We start from the raw sequence: 22,957 nt of genomic DNA, 5'->3' as shown, positions 1-22,957 counted from the left end.
CCACTCTGCTCACGCCGTCCTACCTTCCCAGGAGGAGAGACTGCTGGTGCCACCCGGTGCTGGCCGGCATCATTGCCGCTGACTGCGGAGGCCACAGAACCCACTTCCGTTAGACTTTTCCTTTTTGTCAGACTTGCTTCTTTGGTCTTTTTATTTCCCATATACTTATCATCAACTATTAAAAAAAAATTTAACAAAAAGGACATATTAACCAGAAGAGGGACAAAGTTGGCTGAGAAATTCAAACAGCATTATCTCTCAGGAACAAAATAAGAAGAAGGACCCTAGCAGGAGGGGTGACCAAGAGCTGGCCAGATCCGGCTGGCCTCACAGAAGTCCGCCTCACAGCCGTCACACACAAGGGGACTTTTGCCACCACCTGGGAGTGCAGCCAAGGCTCCTTCTGAGAGAAGTTCCACCGGAAGGAAAGAGGAATGGTCTCACTGTTCCCATGCCACCCCTCTCCCGAGGCAGCCCAGCACCACTCAGACAGAATTCCCCTGGACCCAGGACCCACGGGTGCTGCAAGGAGAAAGGAGGCGTGGTGAGCACTTGGTCCCCAGCATCCTGGGAAGTTCTGCAGGAGGCTCACTTAGGTCTTGAGGAACACTGGAGGCACTGGCAGTGATAGACCACCCTGGGGGCCCACTTAGAAAGAAGGAAGGGGGTGGGTATCACAGGGATCAGCACATGGATCTTGGTGGCCCTACGTTCTGGCCGATGGAGGCTCCAAACCAGCGAGAGGTCCCAACAGCAGTGTTCTGCAGGAAACATGACCAATAGGTCTGCTGGGTTTTTGTTTTGTTTTTTTGTTTCTTGTTTGGGGTACTGAGGGTTGAACCCAGGGGTGCTCTCTCTCACTGAACTATATCCCCAGTCCTTTTTATTTTTATTTTTTTAACTTTGAGATGGGGGGGTCTCAAAAAGTTGCCCAGGGTGACCTGGAACTTGCGATTGTCCTTCCTCCCCTCCTGAGTGGTGGGACTTGTCAGTGTGTGCCCTGGTGCCCAGCTGGTCTGATGGTTTTCAGTTCTCTAACCAGCTTTCCCACCCAGCCGTGGTCTTCCCCACAATATAGGTAAGTGCACGTGTATGCACACCTGTGGAGGGAAGCTGCCTAACCTCAGATCGCAGCATAATGCTTCCCCAGGCGAAGACGCAAGCCGACTTCCACAGAAACCTCTGCAGGGGAGCATCTGGCCTTGCCAGACACAAGCAGTTGAGCAACTGACCCCACCCACCACCAAGCCTGTGCCCCTGCACATCTTCAGAGGAGAACATCTGGCCGCTCCAGTCCTAGTGGTTAAGGAGTGGTGCCACCCAGCTTTGGAGCACAATCTGAACTTGTGCTGGACCCAGGCAAGGAAGCAAGTCTGAGATCCCATATATCTTTGGAGCATGGCTTATGGCTTTCCCAGATGGAGTGACCCCAAAGCAACCCCAATAACTTTTCCCACTTTCTCAGCCTCCAACCCAGCCTATGGCTCTACCAAAATACAGATGCCAAGCAGTGAAACAGCAGAACTGACCACCTAGAAACCCAAAACCAAAAACATGAAAAAAATTCTAGGATATTCAGGAATATGTGGAAATTCTACAACATGTTCCTGAATAAACAACAGCACAGCCGAACTTCTCATTTACTTGTTATCTCTCTGCTTTATCACCAGATCTAGAAGGATTCTTGGTGCCTACCAGGAATTCAATCGATATTAGAGAAAGGGTGGATGGATAGACAGGTGGATGGCATGCCAGCTCCTCACAGTGTCACCATCACGCAGCCTTAGGGTCTGGCTTGGATACCCCAGGCCTAGGGTCAGATTATATTTTACTCAGGCCACTTTGGGCTCTGGTTTTAAAATGACCCTATATCTATCAAGATGGTTCCGTTCAATTATTTAAGGCACCCTCAGGAAGAAGAGGGCATGAGAAATCACTGGATGTTGTTCCTGACGGAACTTGAGCGGTTCTAGGCTGAAGTCACAAGGTCACTTTGATTTTATGGGAAAGAAGAATAGTTATCAGGGCTCACCGCAGAATGAGCTGTCTTCTGCTGCAGTAAGTTCTCTGTCACTACATTTCAAACAGCAGGAAGGACCGGACCCTCTGGCAGGAAGATCACAGGGGGACCTCTGCCCCCAAAGTTGAAGTGACCTTCCCACGGTAAGTGAGTTCCGTGAAACTGGTTTCAGAGAGGTGTGTAGATGAAAGTCCCCCTTTCAAAGCGGACCAGACCGTATAGGAGAGAAAAGGGTCAGGAAGGTCGAGGGACTCAACATGTCCTCCTGCCCCGCACATCAGCCATCTTTCATCTCATTCATAAGGGACCAAGGAAATGTTTGTCAAAGAACACATCTGCCCACTACACATCTCTTACATTCCTTAATCATCAGGTTCACATTTTCATCTATTTGATTTACCATTTTCAACCTCTATTTTCATCTGACATGACTTTTGCAGACTTTGATCATGTTCTCTCTCAGCTTCCTTTTATCATGCTTAAGTATCCTTCTTAGTCTTCATCTTTCTTCCCCAAAAGCCTCTCTGTCTCCTAACCATTGACTCTGAGTCACTAAAGATTCCTTCAGCAAGCCAGGTGCAGCGGTGTATGCCTATAATCCCAGATACTCAGGAGGCTGAGGCAGGTGTTGGGGATGCAGATCAAGGCAAGATGGCGCCTGGCAGCTTGCCAGGAGGAGTGGTTTGTGAAGCAAAGCCAGGGAGCCACTAAGATGATGAGGATTCCTTATTGGCTGACTGCTGTATCTAGATGATGCTAATTGAGTCAGGCTGTGTGTAATTAGTTAGGTATATAAACCTCTGCTGTCCGGCAGAGAGGCGGCTCCTGCTATCTCGGGTGCCCACTACTTTCAGTTCTCGCTCAGTTCCTGCTGAGTTCACTTGCAATAAACTAGTTCCCGCTTCAACCTTCAAGTTGCTTGTCACCTCTGGGTTATTTAGCCCAGCCGGACTGCGGCAGGCAGGAGGATCACAAGTTTGAGGTCAGCCCCAGCAACTTAGTGAGATCTTGTTTCAAAATTAAAAAGGATGGGTAGAGTGTTAGTAGAGTGTTCCTGGGCTCAATGCCCAATACCCCCCACACACACACACACACAAACACACAATAACAACAAAAATAATAATACTAAGAATCTTCCAAATATCCCCTACCTTCCAAGCAGTAGAAGCATGCAGAAGCATGCAGACCCTTGGTGTAACATTCAACAAACAAAAACACATAACAGAGGATGAAATTTACAAAGAAAGACACAAAACTGATCCCCAAACATAGGAGAGGTAACATGGGGCACAAATAAGTCTGGCACATTTAAAGTAGGCCTAAAGACAACTATGGATAGAATTTTGACTTATAAAGGAACTTGACTGATTTCTCACACAGCATACGAAGCTGCCAGTCATTCCTAGATTTCTAGCCTGGGACCACTGTGGATCATTTTTAGCTAATTGAGGTAATCCAATTTCAGGATCATTAGAAAAGCAAACTGGAGTAAGGAGTAAAGACTGTGGTTAGAGAAATTTGGAGTTCCCTGAGCCAAAGGGAAGGATGAGGGTTCGGAGGAGGGGAGGGTTCTGTCCTTTTATTATTATTTTGACAGACTCAAAGTTGCTGAGGGTGTAACTAAGTTGCCCAGGATGACCTCAAAATTGCAATCCTTCTCCTTCAACCTCACAAGTAGATGTATTACAGATGTGTGCCACCATGCCAGGCAAGAGGAACGAATTTTTCATTGGGGTGAGATGGAGCGGATGAAAACATACTAACAAGTCTATGTCTGTCCACATTCAAAGAAGCAGGGCAATTGGTTTCGCGGAGCAACTGTGTGCCATTACTGCCACCTAGTGGTCCTATCTAAGAAGAACACCTCCAAGTTTCAGCAATCCAAGGAAAATAGAAGGCATGGCCACACAATCAATCCTTTCTCTAAAGTGCCTTAGATAAAAATTCATATCTGTACATTTATATCATCACTTAAATGGGCCTCATTTAGCCTTTATAGAAATCACATATGAGAAGCTAAGTCATTCACATTGTACACACAAGCAAATACTATATTAGAATCTTAAAACTACTACTTTTGGTGTCTTTCATTTTGGAGAGTCTTTGGATGAGATCGTCTTTGGTTGACCTTTTTTTTTTTCCTTAAGTCATTTTGTCAATAAAGCCAGGATGTATCAGTTGTTCTTACGCAACAATCAGGAGCTTAAATGACAAGGAGATATTTCTTACAGACTGGTCAATAGTTCAGTGAATAATATAAATCATGGTGTCCTGGGAAATGTATCTTGTCATTGGAGATGAAGAGGAGACAGAAGAATCCCTGGACTAGAAGGACAGGGTCTTTCTTGAAGAAAGACAGACAGTCTGGGACCCTGGCAGGCTGGCCCAGGGGAGACGCAGAACCTGTGAGGAGAGGCAGAGGTGCCTGATACCCCGGTTTATGGCTTGCCAGGGCTACAGTGTGCTTCAGTCAAGTGTGAGACCACGTGATAGAGTCTGAAGCACTACTGCCATCCATCCTGTGTGCTTGGTCACTGCAAGTGGACCGGAAGCAAAGATGGGCAAAGGGAACATGAGAAAACCGTTCTGAGGGCTGGAACCAGAGGTGGCACACTCATGCTGGGCTGCATTGGTGGAATTTCTAAAAACCGCTTCTAGCAATTATCAGTAAAAGGGGTCAAATGGACATCTGCGCTAGCAAACAAATCCCAGTGTGCCCCGGGGTCTCCTCCCTCTGATGCCAGAAAAGGTGAAGAACTCCATGTACCTCTTGCCTTCTCGTCCTGAAGACTTTTTGCCACGTGCATATAATTCAGCCTCTGGAAGATACGTATGGTCTTAGTCACCGCAGGCACCACACCGGCATTTTGAATCAGCAAGTTGGCTAACTCTGTCCTGTTTGCAGTCTGCAGTTTGCTCTTGGCAATCGTGAATTCATCTGGAATAAAGAACTTGAACCTATCCAGTTCCTCATCAGTGATGTTATCCAGGCCCCTCAGTAACAGCATTTCTCTGTATTTGCTCTCCATCTCCCAACTTTGGGGTCAGCCTATAAGAAACCCAAAACACATAAAGTTACACCACCCAAAGTTAAATAAGCGAGGTGAGAGGTTAATATCTCCTCCCCACCCCCACTCTTTCTTTTCCTATCTATTTTTGATTGATTGATTGATTGATTGATGGTATTGGGAATTGAACTCCACTGAGTTGCATCCCCAGCTAATTTTATACTTTATTTTGAGACAGGGTCTCACTAACTTGCTGAGATTGGCCTCAAACTTGCAATCCGTCTGCCTCACCCTCCCCAATCACTGGGATCACAGGTGTGCTCAACCTTGCTCAGAGTTAACATCTTTTTAAAGGGAGAGTAAAATGTCTACAGTACATTTTACAGTACATTAAGGATATTTATTAAGCAAGATGCCCACTACTACTGAGAAAGGACATCTTCAGAGGTGTTACAATGAATCTGTAATTCTTAGAGAACAGGATTCACTCTGCAAACGGAATTGTTGAACATACTGACACACAACACAGTGAATTTATTTCAAGCATACAATTTGAAAATCTTGATGTATGTATGCATACAGTAGCTGAAATCCAATTTATTAATTTGCTCTTTCATGGATCATGCTTTTAGTGTCACGTCCAGCAAGATCAGAAGACTTTGTCCTATATTTTCCTCTAGAAATTTTATAGTTTGGCCTTTTGGCACTTGTATCTACGACCTCTTTTGAATCATTTTGTATATGGTACACGGTCTGATTCAAAGTTCATGTTTTTCACATGGATATTAGTTTTGCCATGATTTTATTCTTTTTCCACTCATTGACCTTTGTGCTTTGTCAAAAATCCTTTGTCAAATATGATTTGGTCCATTTTTTAATTCTTTTTTTCCATTCCATTGACTTATTGGGTTTTATGCCTATACAATATTGTAGTAATATGATTGTCTTTGTATGGTATCAAAAATAATACAAAAACTATTAGAAATAAGAATGAGCATTGATTCTAAATATAAGGTTAACATATGCAAAAGCCTCATTTCTTTATTTCAGTAATAATCCAAAGGGAGAAAACATTGAATAAAATAGTATAATTTCTAATAATAACAAACCTACAAAGTATTTAGAATATGTAATAAAAATATACAATGCTTTAAAGAGCGTTATAACTTTAGTGATAGACTTAAAGTACATAATTAATTACGGATATGTAAGATATTTTGAATGGAAGAATTCAATAAAATGAAGATGGCAGTTTTGCCAAATTAGTCTATAAACTCCAAGCAAAATCTCAAAAGGCTTTTCCTGGAGAACTTAACAAGATGATCCTAAAATCTACATCAAAGGATAAAGACAAAATTATACAAAATAAGTTCAAAATGTTTGTTTGAAACCACTATTCTTCCTAATTTACCAATCCTTCACATAAATATATATAATGAGTTTATTATGTCTGTAATATATTATTATATAATGATATGATAGTGTCACAGAAAAAAATTAACTAATAATAGAGTATGGAAACAGAAATAAAAGCATGGTATCTGATCAAAGTGACATTATACATCACAAGGAAAGGATGTCTGAACACGAAAAGTGTTCAGACACTTATATATGAGGAATTACAATATTGAATCATTATCTCACAACACACACACAATATATATTTCGTGATGCTGTTGAAGAAAACACAAGACTTCTTATCACATTGAGGTAAAAGCATTTCTTAAATAAGGCTCAAAAAGAGCCAGATAAGAAAAGCCTAAAGTCAAATTTGAGTATGTGCACATTCTAAACCTCTTTGTAGGAAAAACACACACACACAGTAAATAAAGTGAAAATAAACTGGGAAGATACGATCTTCAATGTGTGTAACTAACAGAAGATTTGCTTTCCAAATATATAGAGAATCACAAACCAATAAGAAAAATATAAATGGTCTATCTGAAAAGTGGGCAAAATATATGAATAAGCAATGTTTGCTCAAATGTCTAATAAACTTTCAAAAAAAGATGTTTGGCATTACTAGCAATTAGTAACTTCCAGAGAAGCAACATATGAGGTTCAAGAAATAAGCCAAAGAATGAAAGATGGCATGTTTATTACTAGAAAATAATGGATCATGAATTTCAGAAGCCTGAAGACTCCATCCATAGAGACAGTGTTAATAAAGTTATTATGGTTAAAATGGCCTTATTAATTTTCCAGTAGGTAAGGACTGAAAACATGTAGAGTTAAAAACCAAAACTATTATCAGCACCATTTTCAAAATAAAGAATGCCCCTAAAATACCTGGGAAATTAATCTTCTCAAATGTTCTAGTCCTTCCTTACTCAAGAAAGCAGTAAGGAAGTTAGCTTTGGTTAAATATCCGTAATGTGATAGTCAACTCAGCATGCTTCTTACTTGTCTACATGACATTAATCTTGCTAGAACCCTCTTGTAAAATAACATAATCACATTTTAATGAGAAAATTAAGACAGCTATTTCTCTGAAGTTTTATTTTTATCTAATGAATGTAAAATTAGCATTTTACTTCATAATATCTGTCCACTTCTTTAAAAAGTTGTTTTGAAGTACTTGTTGGAATACAGATATAGCTCCCAGGTCGAGTGCTTGCCTAGCGTGCACACGGCCCTGGGTTTGACCTCTAGCACCACAAAACATAAAAAAAAAAACAATAAGATATTTGTTATTATGTAAAATTTATACAGAAATCAAATGCATTCAGATCAATTTGGTGACTTTGTGGCCCCAAAGTCCACACACTGTGATTTAAGAAGCATGATTCTGCATCATGCATAATAACTGATCACTGGAGAGTGTTCTGCAATTTACCAAGTGCTTCCACATGGAATGTGTATAGTACAAAGGAAAGAAAATATTTAGGAAGTGCCCATTTATCTCTAAAATGGGATAATTTCTACCCCTAGGTATAAGTACCCAGCATGATATGTCTGAAAAATACATTTTCATTTATTATAATCTCTCAATTATTACAGGCTAAATTAGCTTTTCAAGATGGAATGGCTTACCTGAGGCCCCACAGCTAGTGAATGGCAATAAAACGGTGTGAACTCAAATTGTTGAATCCAGACCCTTTGTTCCTTCTTTTGCCAACTGCTTTTTTATTGTTCAGAGAATGTGCAATAACGCTTAAAAAAAAAAAAGCTGATGTTATTGGCTGTGATTTGGAGAGCATCATAAGTATCTAACCCTCTTATAATTCCAATAATAATATCATAATAACTGGCAATCATTTTCTTAGCCTAAACGACTTATCCCTTTTCCACAAGATGGTGGCTAAGACTCTCCTGTGGTCCTCTCCCCACAGAAACATCAATTTGAACAGCTGTTCACACACCAAACTGTGTTCTCATTAGCTAAAGAAGCCAGGTGAGACTCCCGAGTGCCTGGTTTTAGTACAACAGGAAGAAAAGGCACATTGAAGGACACAGGAAAAAAGGAGTCACCCACGTCACTTCTTCCCCAGCTCCAAGTAATATGGAGAGAATGTCTCTTCCTTGTAAGGAAGAGAAGGAATTAGGACCACGACTTCAACTTGAACCCCAGTGCCAGGCCTGCCAGGGTGAGCCCCGTGCTCCAGAGCCCCAGTCTGGACTCTTAAAACCTGTGTAGTCAGGCCACTGAGAACCTCCACCAGACCTCCCCCAACTTAGGGCCAAGAAACCAGGAGCCAGGCTCCACCCACTGGGCATCAGGGCATGAAATTTAGCCTAAGACTTTGCCTTTGAGCTCAGAGCCCAGCCTGTTGGGCTGATATGTGGCCTTAGGCAGAAACCAAAAGTGTGTCTACCTATCCAGGAGCTCACAGACAAAGCTTCTAGACCTGCCAGACATCACACACTAACCTACATGCTGCTGAAAGAACACAAGTTTGGCCTACATCATTACCAGCCTCAGTGTGGGCCTAGGTACACCCTTGTCCTCCTGAGACTGCATAAGTCCCTGTGACTGTGTGGTCCTGATGTGACCCAGTCTAATACCACCCTTCATGGTCAAGGGGCTGTTTCCACCACCTGTCCCCCAACCTTGGGTAACACAGGTCAGCGCTCATACATGGAGCCTCTAGACCTGCTCTGGGACTAGGCAGAAACTTATGTCCCAGGGGGATGGGCTGGTGCTTTGGCCTGTGTCCCTGACAGCTGTGCTGTAAGGCTTAAGACTGAGAAGGTCCTTGTGGCTGTGAGATTCAGGTGTGACCCAGGTTGGTGTCAGCCTTGGTGGCCAAATTGCTGCACCTTCACCAGCCTAATTCCTCCTCAGAACAACATGGAGTAATGTCAGGAGCTGTGAATACATTACAGGGTTCTTTAAACCATCGCAATGGAGAATGCTCAGTGGCTGGTGACGCCCTGTTCAAAAGGGAGTTCGGTGCCTCACAGAATTTATTGGTTCAAACAGTCCTGGGATCAAACACCAGCTGTCGGGAGGTAGTAGAGATCTAAGTGCAAGCTGATAAGCTGTTTTTTTTTCTTTTTACTTTTACTAGGTATTCCAAATTTTCAGGATTTTTTAAAACGAGGTATAGATGACAGCAGAATGCATTTTGATTCTGATAAGCTCTTAACTGAGCTGTTCCTGCTCATGACTTTGTTTATCTTGAAGACGCTTTCTCACAGTCAATCCATTGCTGTGGGTATCTACGTGACTGCATGACCAATGTGATTCTGCAACCTGTACACTCAGAGAAATGAGAAATTATATCCCATCTGATTCAAATGTATGATATGTCAAGGTCGTTGTACTGTCATGTGTAACTAATTAAAACAAATAGAAATTAAAAAACCAAAAACCAGTATAATAAACGTGCTGAGCCCGCAATGGGGTCAGCCAAGCCTCATTAGGGCTTGGCTTTCCCACCGGGTCCCACTCTCCTGTATTTGTGGGTTTGTTTGTTTTTATTTCTAATCCTCTCACCTGTCCTCCTCTGGGAAACTGAGGAAACGTTGCTCAGGGGGTGACAGAGTAGGACGCCATTCAGTGAGGGTAGGACCAGGTAACAAGTTCTGAGTTTGCCTTGGAACTCAGTGACGGGCTCGAGAAACGGGCAGGTCCTAATGGCTGCCAAGCCCAGATCAGCACCTGCAAATGGCGCCTCTGGAACAGCCCTGCTAGAGGGCAGAAATAGTGTCTCTCACAACTATCCTCCACTTAGCATCCCCTGTGGCTGGCTGTGGCGGTCTTGGGCCCCAAGAACACAAGGAAACCTATACCAATATGCGTCTTCTTCCTTCCCAGTGCTGCATGGTCTCTGTGGGCTGTGAGCTCCGGGTAGGACACAGTTCAGGGGCACTGGTGGCCAGAGGCATGGCACAGCAGCCTGGGGCTAGCCCTTCCATGGTGCTTTTGCCCAGGGCTGTGAAGTACCTGACCACAGGCTGGTGACTGTGAATGAGATGTCTGGGCCTCTCCCAGCCCCAGAGAGACTCCTGGGGATGGCCTGCCCTTTTTAGCGACCGCCCTGCTTCATGCTGGTCAATACAGTAACTGTTGATTTGGAATAAACATGGAATTAGACCACTGTCTAGTACTGAAACAGTTATCGCACATGGATAGCTGATTCCTGGTAAGCCTCGATGCAATAAAGTGTTAAAATCGTGGAAGGGACTCTAGGCTCAAAGAAAACAAGCAGTTAGACTTTCCATGAAGACAGGCACAAACAAAGCCAGGTTGGGAAGACCGGAACACCTATTCCTTTAATGTTTAGACAACATCACCATACCAACAAGCATCAAAAACTTTTTCAGTAAACTATCACCTCACTCAATATTCAAAATAAACTGGAATACACTGACCAGAATGCAACCAGTATGGGCGAACTTTAGCATGGGAAATTTAAAACAGCTCGTTTAGGGAAACTCAATCAGCTTCAAGAGAGCTCAGAGAAATGATTCGATAATATAACACAGAAACTTAACAGAAAGATGGAAGTAATTTTAAAAATCAAACAAATCCTTGAGCTGAAAAATACTCTAAACGCAATAGAAAGACACAACAGAAGACATCAGTAATGGAAGAGACCAAACACAAGAAAGAAACAGTGAGCTCAAAATATAGAGTTGGAAGAGAAGAAAGGAAAAAAGAATGAGGAGAAATGAAGAAAGCTTATAGAGACTTTAAGGAAGTTAATATTTGGGTTATTGGGCTACAAAGGGAACTTGAGAATGCCACTGAAGCAGAAAAGATTCAAAGAAATCATAGAAGGCAAGAGAAGAAAACAAATACCTAGGAACCAGAAGATCAAAGACGACCTGTCAAATTTAACTCAGCCAAGTCCACAGCAACACATACAGTAATCAAGCTAACCAAGTCTAAAGGTAAAGGAGTCAAGGCAACAAGAGAAAAGAAACAAATAAAAATAAGAGTTTCCCTAATTTACCTGTAAACAGAGACCTCATAGACCAGGAGAGTGGCAAGAGACTTTCACTGTACAGAAGGACAAACTATCAACGGATAATACTGCATCCAGCCAAGACATCCTTTAGAAATTAAGAAGAAACAAAGGTACTCCCTAACAAAAACTGAGAAAACATACTTGCACCAGATTTCTCCTATAAGAAATGATAAAGGGAGCTCTCTAATTAGAGAGAGAGAGAGAGAGAGAGACAGAGACAGAGACAGAGACAGAGAGACAGAGACAGACTGACTCATGAGTAAGAGGAAAACGGAGCAAGGTGTCCCAAGCTGTCCATGGGTTGCATGTGGGTGACCGTACATGGAAGCCCCTAATGGTGTCTTCCATGACTGAAACATCTGGTGTCTGGGAATGACCAGTGGACATTTGCCCAGGGACAGTGTGAATTTCTATCCCACTTTGCTATTGCCCATAAAGCATCTGAGATGGGTGTGACCTGTCAAGATGTCAATCAACCTACTGACTGCAAGACATCATGAAACAAGACTCTGCTCTTGAAACCTTATCCCTGCCTTTGATGTACTGCCTTAAATAAACCACTTATGTAGCGCCTTAAATAAACCACTGAAGCCTTCTTTTCTTTGTCTAGTTCTAGCACCCACATGGACTAGATCTATCAGGGGTTTTGCTTTTGTAAATATATGTCTGAATATTTGTGTTTTGTTATTTATTAATTATTTAAGACTTTAAGTTTTAGGGTGGCTTACATCCTCTTGGGCAGGGAGAAGAACCCCACCCCTCCAAAGAGATGCTGGCCATTGCTCCCATTAGCAAGGTATAAAACTCACTGGTAAGAGTAATTATACAATGTTCTAATATTACAAACATGGTGCATAAGCCATTCATATGTAGCCTGAAGAACAAAAAAAATTAAAAATAACAATTGCCTTAATTTTAAGAGATAAGGAAAATAGAAAGATAAAAAATAAAATATCAAAAAAATCAAAACATGTGAAGAAATGGAATGTCTTTGCTGACTTTTTAATTAGTATATTTTCTCTCTTCATTTTTTCTTATTTTTATGATCATGTTATACTGCTATCATTTTTAAAAGTTTGTCCTAATCAAAAGATGTTTTTGTAACTCTCATGAAAACCACACAGCAAATATCTATAATAAACACAAAATAATACACAAATAATCAAAACACACTAGTAGAGTAAACCACAAAAGTAGACCATAAGAGAATGAGAAAGAAATAAAAGGGGCTAAAAAAAAAAAAAATCCCCAGAAAAAAAGGTACAAAATGCATACAAAATGCAAACTTATCTGCCAATAATTTCCTTGAATGAATTAAATTCTTCAATGAAAAGATATGAAATGACTGAACGGATAAAAATTGAAGACCTAATTATACTTACTCACAAGAAACCTCGGAGGAGAGGCCGATCCACCCCGGAGCTGAGCACCACTCAAGAGGAACACCACACCACCCGCTGCCCGGGAGGAACAGACACTGTGGTTCCCTACTCACCAGTGTGTGGCTGCATCTAAGCCACCTCCATTTGGGGACATCGCAGCCCCTGCCATGGCCCTCCCCACATGATAATCTCCACCACGGGACATCAGACAGGGCCAGGAGGCAGCTGCCCCTTGCAGCACCACACACCACACTGCAGCATCGATGAACAGGCCACCCAATGCCATCGTGCAGCCCATTCTTCCAGCCCCATCTCTGAAAGTGATTGCCTCCATCTTGGAACACCCCCACTGCCATCTTAGGGTACCCAGCTGCTATCTCTGCCATCTTTAGCTGGGGCAGTTTCCACCTTGGGACACTGAGTGGGGCCTGGAAACCCAACATCAAGGTATCTATGGGCTTGATGCTGCTGCTGCCACCAACAAGGGACATGACTGCTTCCATCTAGGGACAACAATCAGAGCCTGGAAAAGCCATCACCAAGGTCCCTGTGGGCTGGGTTGCACCAGAGGTATGTTCACTAGTTGTTCTAACAGACACCATCCTATTGTAGAGGCAACAGGGAGCCCTGCAGGGGTTGCCTCTCTCTCTTAGTTTCTTCTGCTAACAGCCAAATTCTTTTGATGACCCTTTCACTAGTCCTATAATCTAATACCTCTATGTTCTCACATCCTACCTCATAAACATCACAGCCTACCCTGGCCCCCTGCCCACCATTAAAAACTGTAAACCCTTATGCAAACCTACTGGCTATAGGGCAGAAGATAATGGAGCTCATCATTTCTGTTTATAGCCACAAAACTGTAAATGTCAAAATAGAAGCTAATCGATTTATGGCTACTTATTGGTTGCATTAGGTGCTGTAAACATTGATATATCCCTTGAAGGTGAGGTATTGGTAACTTGAAGGGACACTACAAGATTATAGGGTAGAAGCTGCAATACCTCAAATCTGCACTGCAAGAGGGGAAGACACATAGACAACATGAGAAAACAAGGGAGGAAAGAACCCACAAACAAACTGAGACACTATGACAATAGAATCCATTGAAGGGCAGTAGGTGAAATGTCAGAGAAGGAGTTCAGAATATACATAAATAAAATGACCTGCAAATTAAAGAATGACCTAAGAGAGAAAATACAGGCAAAAATTGATCTCTCCAACAAAGAGATAAGAGAGCAAATTCAGGCAACCATTGATCACACCAACAAAGAGATAAGAAAGCAAATACAGGTAGCAAAAGATCACTTCAAGAAAGAGATAGGGATTCTGAAAAGAAAAAAAAACAATTAGAAATCCTTGAAATGAAGGAAACAATAAACCAAATAAAAAACTCAATAGAAAGCATCACTTGGAAGACAGAACCATACACAATGAAGACGAAATACACAAACTTGAAAATAAAGTTGACCACACAGTGAAGATAGTAAGAAACCATGAACTGAACATCCACGAATTATGGGATAACATCAAAAGACCAAATATAAGATTTATTGGGATGGAGGAAGGCACAGAGATTCAAACCAAAGGAATATACAATCTCTTCAATGAGATAATATCAGAAAATGTCCCAAACATGAAGAATGAATTGGAAAATTAAATACAAGAGGCTTACAGGACACCAAATGTACAAAATTACAACAGATCTACACCAAGGCACATCATAATGAAAATGCCTAGCATACAGAATAAGGATAGAATTTTAAAGGCTTCAAGAGAGAGGAATCAGATAATATATAGGGGAGACCAATTTGGATCTCAGCAGATTTTTCAACCCAGACACTCAAAGCCAGGAGACCCTGTAACAACATATACCAAGCTCTGAAAGAAAATGGGTGCCAACCAAGAATCTTATATCCAGCAAAATTAAGTTTCAGAGTTGATGATGAAATAAAAACCTTCCATGATAAACCAAAATTAACGGAATTCACAACTAGAAAGCCTGCACTGCAGAACATTCTTAGCAAAATATGCCACGAGGAGGAATGAAAAACAACAATGAAAATCTGAATAGGGAAGAATTACACAAAAGGAATGGTCAGTCAAAGGAAAAACCAAGTCAAGTTAAAAACCAAAAATAAACAAAAATGAGCGGGAATACAAACCATGTCTCAATTATAACTCTGAATGTCAATGGCCTAAACTCATCAATTAAAAGACACAGACTGGCAGATTGGATTAAAAAAGAGACCCATCAATATGCTGCCTTCAAGAGCCTCATCTCACAGGAAAAGGCATCCACAGAGCGAGAAGGTGAAACCTTCACTCACATGGACCACATACACAAACAGGGGTTTCCATCCTCCATCAGATAAAGTGGACTTCAAACCAAAGTTAGTGAAAAGGGATGAATAAGGTCATTGCATTCTACTTAAGGGAAAAATACATCAACAAGATATAACAATCATAAATAGCTATGCCCCAAACAATGGAGCCTCTATGTATATCAAACATACCCTTCTCAACTACAAGATGAAACAGATCAACCCACAATAATACTGGGTGACTTTAACATACGTCTCTCACCACTAGATAGATCTCCCAAACAAAAAACTAAACAAAGAAATTACAGAACTCACTAAAACAATCAATAATTTAGACTTAACAGTCATATATAGAACATTCCATCCATCGACAAACCAATACACCTTTTTCTCAGCAGCACATGAGAACCTCGAAGACACCGACAAATTTCTAGAGGCATATGACCTACCCAAATGGAACCAGGAGGACTTACACACTTTAAACAGATCAATTTCAATCAAGGAAACAGAAAACGCCTTCATAAGCCTGCCAACCAAGAAAAGTCCAGGACCAGACAGATACTCAGTGGAATTCTACAAGACCTAAAAAGAATTAACACCAGCTTTCCTCAAATTATTTCATGAAATAGAAAAGGAGGAAACATTTCCAAACTCATTTTATGAGGCTAGTATCACCCTGATACCAAAAATCACATGGAGAGACATCAAAGAAAGAAAAGAAAATGTCAGACCAATATACCTGATGAACATAGATGCAAAAATTTTCAATAAAATTTTGGCGAATTGCATACAAAAAGATATTTAAAATGCAGTACACCATGATCAAGTGGGTTCATTGCAGAGATGCAAGTTTGAGTCAACATACAGAAGTCAATAAACATAATCCATCACATCAATAGACTTAAAGAATCATACGTATAATCATATGATTATAATCAATTGATGCAGAGAGAACATTTGACAAAATACAGCACTCCTCTCATGTTCAAAACACTAGAAAAACTAGGGATAGTAGGAACACATCTTGATATTGTAAAAACTATCTATGCTAAACCCAAGGCCAACATCATCCTAAAAGGAGAAAAATTAGGAGCATTCCCTCTAAAAATGGGAACAAGACAGGGATGCTCTCTCTCACCACTTCACTTCTTTTCACATAGTCCTTGAAACGCTAGCCAGAGCAATTAGACAGATGAAAGAAATTAAAGGGATACAAATAGGAAAAGAAGAACTCAAACTATCATTATTTGCCAACTGCATGATTCCATATTAGAGGATCCAAAAAATTCCACAGGAAAACTTCTAGAACTAATGAATGAATTCAGCAAAGTAGCAGGATATAAAACCAATACACATAAGTCAAATGCATTTCTATAAATCAGTGATGAATCCTCTGAAAGAGAAATTAGGAAAATTATCCCATTCACAATAGTCTTGAAAATAAATAAATAAATAACTCGAAAAACTTAACACCAATAAAACTAACAACCCAATCAATAAATGGGCTAAGGAGCTGAACAGACACTTCTCAGAGGATGATATTCAATCAATCAACAATGAAAAAATGTTCAACATCTCTAGTATCTAGAGAAATGCAAATCAAAATCATTCTAAAATTTCATCTCACCCCAGTCAGAATGGCAGTTATCAAGAATAAAAACAACAATTAAGTATTGGCAAGGATGTAGGGGAAAAGGCACACTCACATTGCTGGTGGGACTGCAAATTGGTGCAACCAATCTGGAAAGCAGTACAGAGATGCCTTAGAAAACTTGGGATGGAAACACCATTTGACACCACTGTCCCACTCCTCAGTCTATACCCTAAAGACTTAAAAACAGCACACGACAATAACACAACCACTTCAGTGTTTATAGCAGCACAATTCACAATTGCTAGACTGTAGAAGCACCCTAGATTCCCTTCAATAGATGAATTGATAAAGAAATTGTGGCATATATACACAATGGAATATTACTCAGCATTTAAAAGAGAATAAAATCATGGCATTTGCAGATAAATGGATGGAGTTGGAGAATATCTTGCTAAGTAAAAAACAAAGGCTGAATATTTTCTCTGATGCGTGGATGCTGATCCATATTGGCAGGGGGCAAGGGATAAGTGGAGGAACTTTGGATGGGGTAAAGGGGAGGAGAGGAGGGGGCAAAGGGGTAGGAAAGACGGTGGAATGAGACAGACATCATTACATGTATGACTGCATGAATGGTGTGACTCTAGTTCATGCACAACCAGAGAAGTGAAAAATTCTGCTCCAACTGTGTACAATGAATCAAAGAGCTTTCCACTGTCATGTATAACTGATTAGAATTAATAAATACATAATTTTTTAAAAAAAGAAAGAAAGAAACTTCTGAGGGCATGCATAGGCTGAAAGTAAAGGAATGGAATAAATGTTGAATGGAAATAAAACCCAGAAGAAAATAGGAGTAGTCACTGTTATATCAGATAAAATAAGACTTTAAATCCAAGAGACAAGATGGACCATTATCTAATGATAAAAGAGTAAATTCAGTAAAAGGAAAGAACAATTCTAAATATATAAGCACTCAATATCAGAACATTCAGATATATAAGCAAATATTTTTTTTCAATTTTATTTTTTTATTTTTTTTCATTTTTTTATTGATTGTTCAAAACATTACAGAGCTCATGATATATCATCTTTCATACATTTGACTCAATTGGGTTTTGAACTCCCCAAATACATATTGCAGACTCACTTCTGTTACATACTCACATTTTTACATAATGGCATATTAGTGACTGTTGTATTCTGCTACCTTTCCTATCCCCTACTATCCTCCCTCCCCTCCCCTCCCCTCCCATCTTCCCTCTCTACCTCCTCTGCTGTTGTTCAATTCTCTCCCTTTTTCCCCCCTCCTCCTTGCCCCTCATAACCTCTTATAATTTTGTGTATCACTGAAGGTCTCCTACCATTTCCATATGTTTTCCCTTCTCTCTCCCTTTCTCTCCCCCCATTCGTCTTAGTTTACTGTTAGTCTTTTCCTCATGCTCTTCCTTCCTGTTCTATTCTTAGTGGCTCTCTTTATATCAAAGAAGACATTTGACATTTGTTTTTTAGGGCTTGGCTAGCTTCACTTAGCATAATCTGCTCTAATGCCATCCATTTCCCTGCAAATTCTATGATTTTGTCATTTCTTAGTGCTGCATAATACTCCATTGTGTATAGCTGCCACAATTTTTTTATCCACTCATCTATTGAAGGGCATCTAGGTTGGTTCCACAGTCTAGCTATTGTGAATTGTGCTGCTATAATCATTGATGTGGCAGTATCCCTATAGTTCGCTCTTTTAAGGTCCTCAGGGAATAGTCCGAGAAGGGCGATAGCTGGGTCAAATGGTGGATCCATTCCCAGCTTTCCCAGGAATCTCCATACTGCTTTCCAAATTGGCCTCACCATTTTGCAGTCCCACCATCAGTGTACAAGTGTGCCCTTTTCCCCACATCCTCGCCAGCACTTATTGTTGTTTGACTTCATCATGGCTGCCAATCTTACTGGAGTGAAATGGTATCTTAGGGTGGTTTTGATTTGCATTTCTCTGATGGCTAGAGATGGTGAGCATTTTCTCATGTGCTTGTGGATTGATTGTATGTATAAGCAAATATTAATAGACAGACTCCAATACAAATATAGTAAAGGACTTTAACCACCTACTTTCAGCAATGGAGAGATCATCCAGCCAGAAAAATCAACAAAGAAACCAAAGGGTTAAATTGTATTCTAGACCATATGGACCTAAAGAAGCATTCCATCCAACAACTGTAGGACACACATTCTTCTTCGGAGCACATGGGACATTCTCCAAGATAGGCCACATAATAGGCCAAAAAACAAGTCTCAAAATTTGACAAATTTAAAATTATATAATTATCTTTCTGACAACGGTGTAATAAAGCCAGAAATCAGTAACAAGAGAACCTTTGGAAACCATAAAAATACATGTAAATTAAACTACTTACTTTTGTACAACCAATGGATTGAGGAAGAAATGGAAAAAAAATGTTAAAAGATTTCTTTAAACAGATAAAAATGGAAACACAGTATGTCAAACCTGTGAGAGACAGCAAAAGAAGTACTAAGACGGAAGGTCACCGCAATCAACACTCACTTCAAAAAAGCAGTAAGATCTCCAATAAACATACTGTACCTGCAAGGAATTATTTTTAAAAAATTAAATTGGTAGAATAAAAGAAGTAATAAAGCTGAGAGCCGAAATTAATGCAATAGAGATTTTACAAAGCAAAGAAATAAAGAGCTGTTTCTTCAGAGGGATAAACAAAATAGACAGACTCTTATCTAGACTAGGAAAAAGAGATAAAACTCAAATAATAAAATCAGATGAAAAAAGGAGGCATTATAACTGATACCACATAAATATAAAACGTCATTAGAGATAACTGCAAAAAACTATATGACTACAAATTTGATGACCTATAAGAAATAGATAAATTCCTGGAAAAATAAACCTTACCAAGAATGAATCATGCAGAAGCAGAAAACCTGCACAGACCAACAATGAATGAGACTGTATCAGGAATAAAAAGTTTTTTTATCAACAAAAGTCCAGGAACCGAAGTCTTTATTTATACCAATTCTTCTAAAAAATTGAAGAGGGGAGAATTCTTTCAAACCCATTCTTGATGTCAGCATTATCCTTATACCCAAAGCAGACAAGGACATAATGTGTGTGTGTGTGTGTGTGTGTGTGTGTGTGTGTGTGTGTGTGAGAGAGAGAGAGAGAGAGAGAGAGAGAGAGAAATAAATTTATGAGCCAATATCCATGATAAACAAAAATCTTCAACAAAATACTAACAAACTGTGTCCAACATAACATTAAAAAGATAATTCACCATGATCAGGTGGGATTCATCCCAAAGATGCAAGAATGGTTCAATATATAAAAGTCAAAAATATAATACAACATTTCAGACCCCATATATGACAAAACAATGATCTCAATAAATGTAGAAAAGGTATTTTATGAAATTCAATTAACACTTCATGATAAAATTTCTGGACAAATTAAGTATAGAAGGAATGAAAGTCAATATAAAAAAGACCTTTTGCAATAAAGAGCTCAATGAGGAACATTATCTTTCTAAGATATGGAACAAAACAAGGATGCCCAAATTCACCACTTCTATTCAACCTAGTCAGAACAACCGGGCAAGAAAAACAAATAAATAAACTGCGTCCAAATTGGAAAAGAGAAAGTCAAACTATCACTGTTGAAAGAGGACATGATCTTATTTATAAAAATCCTGAAGACTCTACCAGAAGACTTTTGGAACTAATAAATGAGTTCAGTCAAGCTGCAGGATACAAGATCAAAATGCAAACATCACTAGCATTATTGTATGCAATGGCAGGTCATCTGGAATAGACATTGAGGAAACAATTCTATTTACAATAGCTAGGAAAAAAGAATAAATTCAACCAAAGAAATGGAAGATCTTTACAATGAAAATCAGAAAAAAAAAAGATAAAAGAAATTGAAGAGGACACAGAGAGAGAGAGAGAGAGAGAGAGAGAGAGAGAGAGAGAGAGAGAGACAGTAAAAAGACACTCCATGATTAAGGATTGGAAGAATTGATGTTGTAAAAATATCCATACCACCCAAAGCAATCTACTGATTTGGTGCAATTCCTTACTAAGACATTCTTCATGGAATTAGGGGGAAAAAATCCTAAAATTCGTGTGGAAACACACACACACACAAACTCTGAATAGACGAAGCAGCATTAAACAAACAGAACAAAGCAGGGGGCACCAAATGATTTGAATTTCAATACATAGTACAAAGTTGTAATAGTCAAAATAGCCAAGTATTGGCATAAAAACTGACATAGAGCAGTGGAGCACAACACAGAGCCTAGAAGTGAACCCATGCGTGTATACCCACTGATTTTTTTTTACAATGGTATTAAGAACGTGCCGTGGAAAAAGGGCAATCTTCAACATAGTACGCTGGGAAAGCTGGATATCGACCTGCAGAAAAATAAACTAGATCTGTATTTCTCACTATATGTAAAAAAAAAATCAACTGCAAATAGACTATAGACTTAAACATAGTACTTAAAACTATGAAACTCATAGAAGAAAAACATAGGGGATACACTTTGGGACATCAGAATGGCCCAACAGACAGGAAAGAGGTGAGAATTACAAATGGGATTACACAAAACTGATATAGCTTCTGCTCATCTAAGGAGACAACGGAGTAAAGAGACAAGCTACAGAATGGGAGGAAATATTTGCAAACTACACATCTGAAAAGAAGTTAGTATCCAGAATATGTAAAAAGAAATCAATAGCAAAAATAAATCATGATGTGCCAACAGATTAAAGACCAAACTAGACATTTAAAAAACATACAAATAGCCAACAGGTATATGGAAAAATGTTCAACATTACCAATCATCAGGGCAATGCAAATCAAAGCCACAGTAAAATATCTCCTCACTCCAATAATAATAAGTATTTTAAAAAACACTGAAAGTAAAAAAGTGCTAGCATAGACATGCAAAGAAGGGAACTCTTGCACACTGTTGGTGGGACCATAAATTAGTATCGCCATTGTGGAAAACAGTATGGAGGTTCCTCAAAAGTTAAAGTGATTCAGTGATTCCAGTGTTGAGTATATATATGTTCAGAGGAAATGAGGCCTGTATGTCAACATCTGCATTATTATGTTAACTGCAGGTCTATTCACAATATCCAATAAATGGGAACAACCTAAGTGTCTACAACTGATAAACTGATAAAAGAAAATGTCCATATACATAATGGGATATTATTCTACTATAAAATTAATGAGAACCTGCCACTTGCAACAACATGGATGAAAATGGAGATAATTATATAAATAAAATAACTCAGGAATGAATGGGTTTCAAAATAATACCCAACACTATCTGCCAACAGGAAACTCACCTCACCTGCAAAAACAGAGACTGAAAGTGCAATGATGCATAATTATATTCCAACCAAATGTAATCCAAATGCAAGCAGGATTAGCTATACATATATCCAAAATTAGACTTTAGGACAAATTAATTAAAATAGACAAAGATGATCACTATATATTATGAGTGACTAATGAATCGAGAAATCATAATGATTACAAATACAAAAGCATTGAACATTGGAACACCCAATTTTATAAAACAAACACCACTGGACATAAAAGGAGAGACAGACTCCAATACAATCAGAGAGTGACTTCAACACCCTGCTCTCATTAGATTATCCACATCAAAAAAAAATCAACAAAGAAATATCAGAGTAAGTTTACACTATATATTAAAAGAGGTAATAGATGTCTATAGATTGTTTTATTCAGTGACTCTAGAATACCTATTATTTTCCCCAGCACAGGGAACTTTTTCCAAAATATAAGATAGAGGAAATCACAAAATAATTTATTGTATATTATCTCACCACAATAGAATGAAATTGGAAATTAATAGCAAAAGAAACTGCAGGAATTATGCACATTATATAAGCACAGGGTGATCAAATCATACACTTTTTGAATAAACAGTGGGTCATTGAAAAATTCACGAGTGAGGGATTTTAAAATTCCTAAAAACAAAGAAAAATGGAAAAAAAATACTAGATCCTGTGAGCTACAGCAAAAGCAGTACTGAGATAAATTTATAACAGTAAGTGTTTACATCAGAGAGAGAGAGAGAAATCTCAAATAAATAACAAATGATCCACCTCACAGTCTAAAGAAAACAAGAACCAGCCAAACCCCAAATC

General features: G+C 39.5%; 1 protein-coding gene across 2 annotated transcripts in view; it reads right to left on the bottom strand.

The window, feature by feature from the left end:
- Aim2 (absent in melanoma 2) overlaps positions 1-22,957 on the bottom strand; it is a 146,326-nt gene that overhangs the window by 5,134 nt on the left and 118,235 nt on the right. For both annotated transcript variants that reach the window (XM_040287253.2, XM_040287249.2), the window contains 3 exons: positions 8,062-8,181; positions 4,788-5,069; positions 24-175 (listed from right to left, as the gene is read on the bottom strand). In XM_040287253.2, coding sequence (XP_040143187.2) covers positions 24-175; positions 4,788-5,049 — 414 coding nt within the window. In that variant the 5' untranslated portion in view covers positions 5,050-5,069; positions 8,062-8,181. The remainder of the gene's footprint in view (positions 1-23; positions 176-4,787; positions 5,070-8,061; positions 8,182-22,957) is intronic.

Source organism: Ictidomys tridecemlineatus, chromosome 11 (assembly GCF_052094955.1).
Source record: "Ictidomys tridecemlineatus isolate mIctTri1 chromosome 11, mIctTri1.hap1, whole genome shotgun sequence".
In the NCBI taxonomy this organism is placed as follows: domain Eukaryota; kingdom Metazoa; phylum Chordata; class Mammalia; order Rodentia; family Sciuridae; genus Ictidomys; species Ictidomys tridecemlineatus.
Note: the sequence above shows the minus strand (reverse complement) of the source record. Positions and strands in the feature narration are given on the sequence as shown.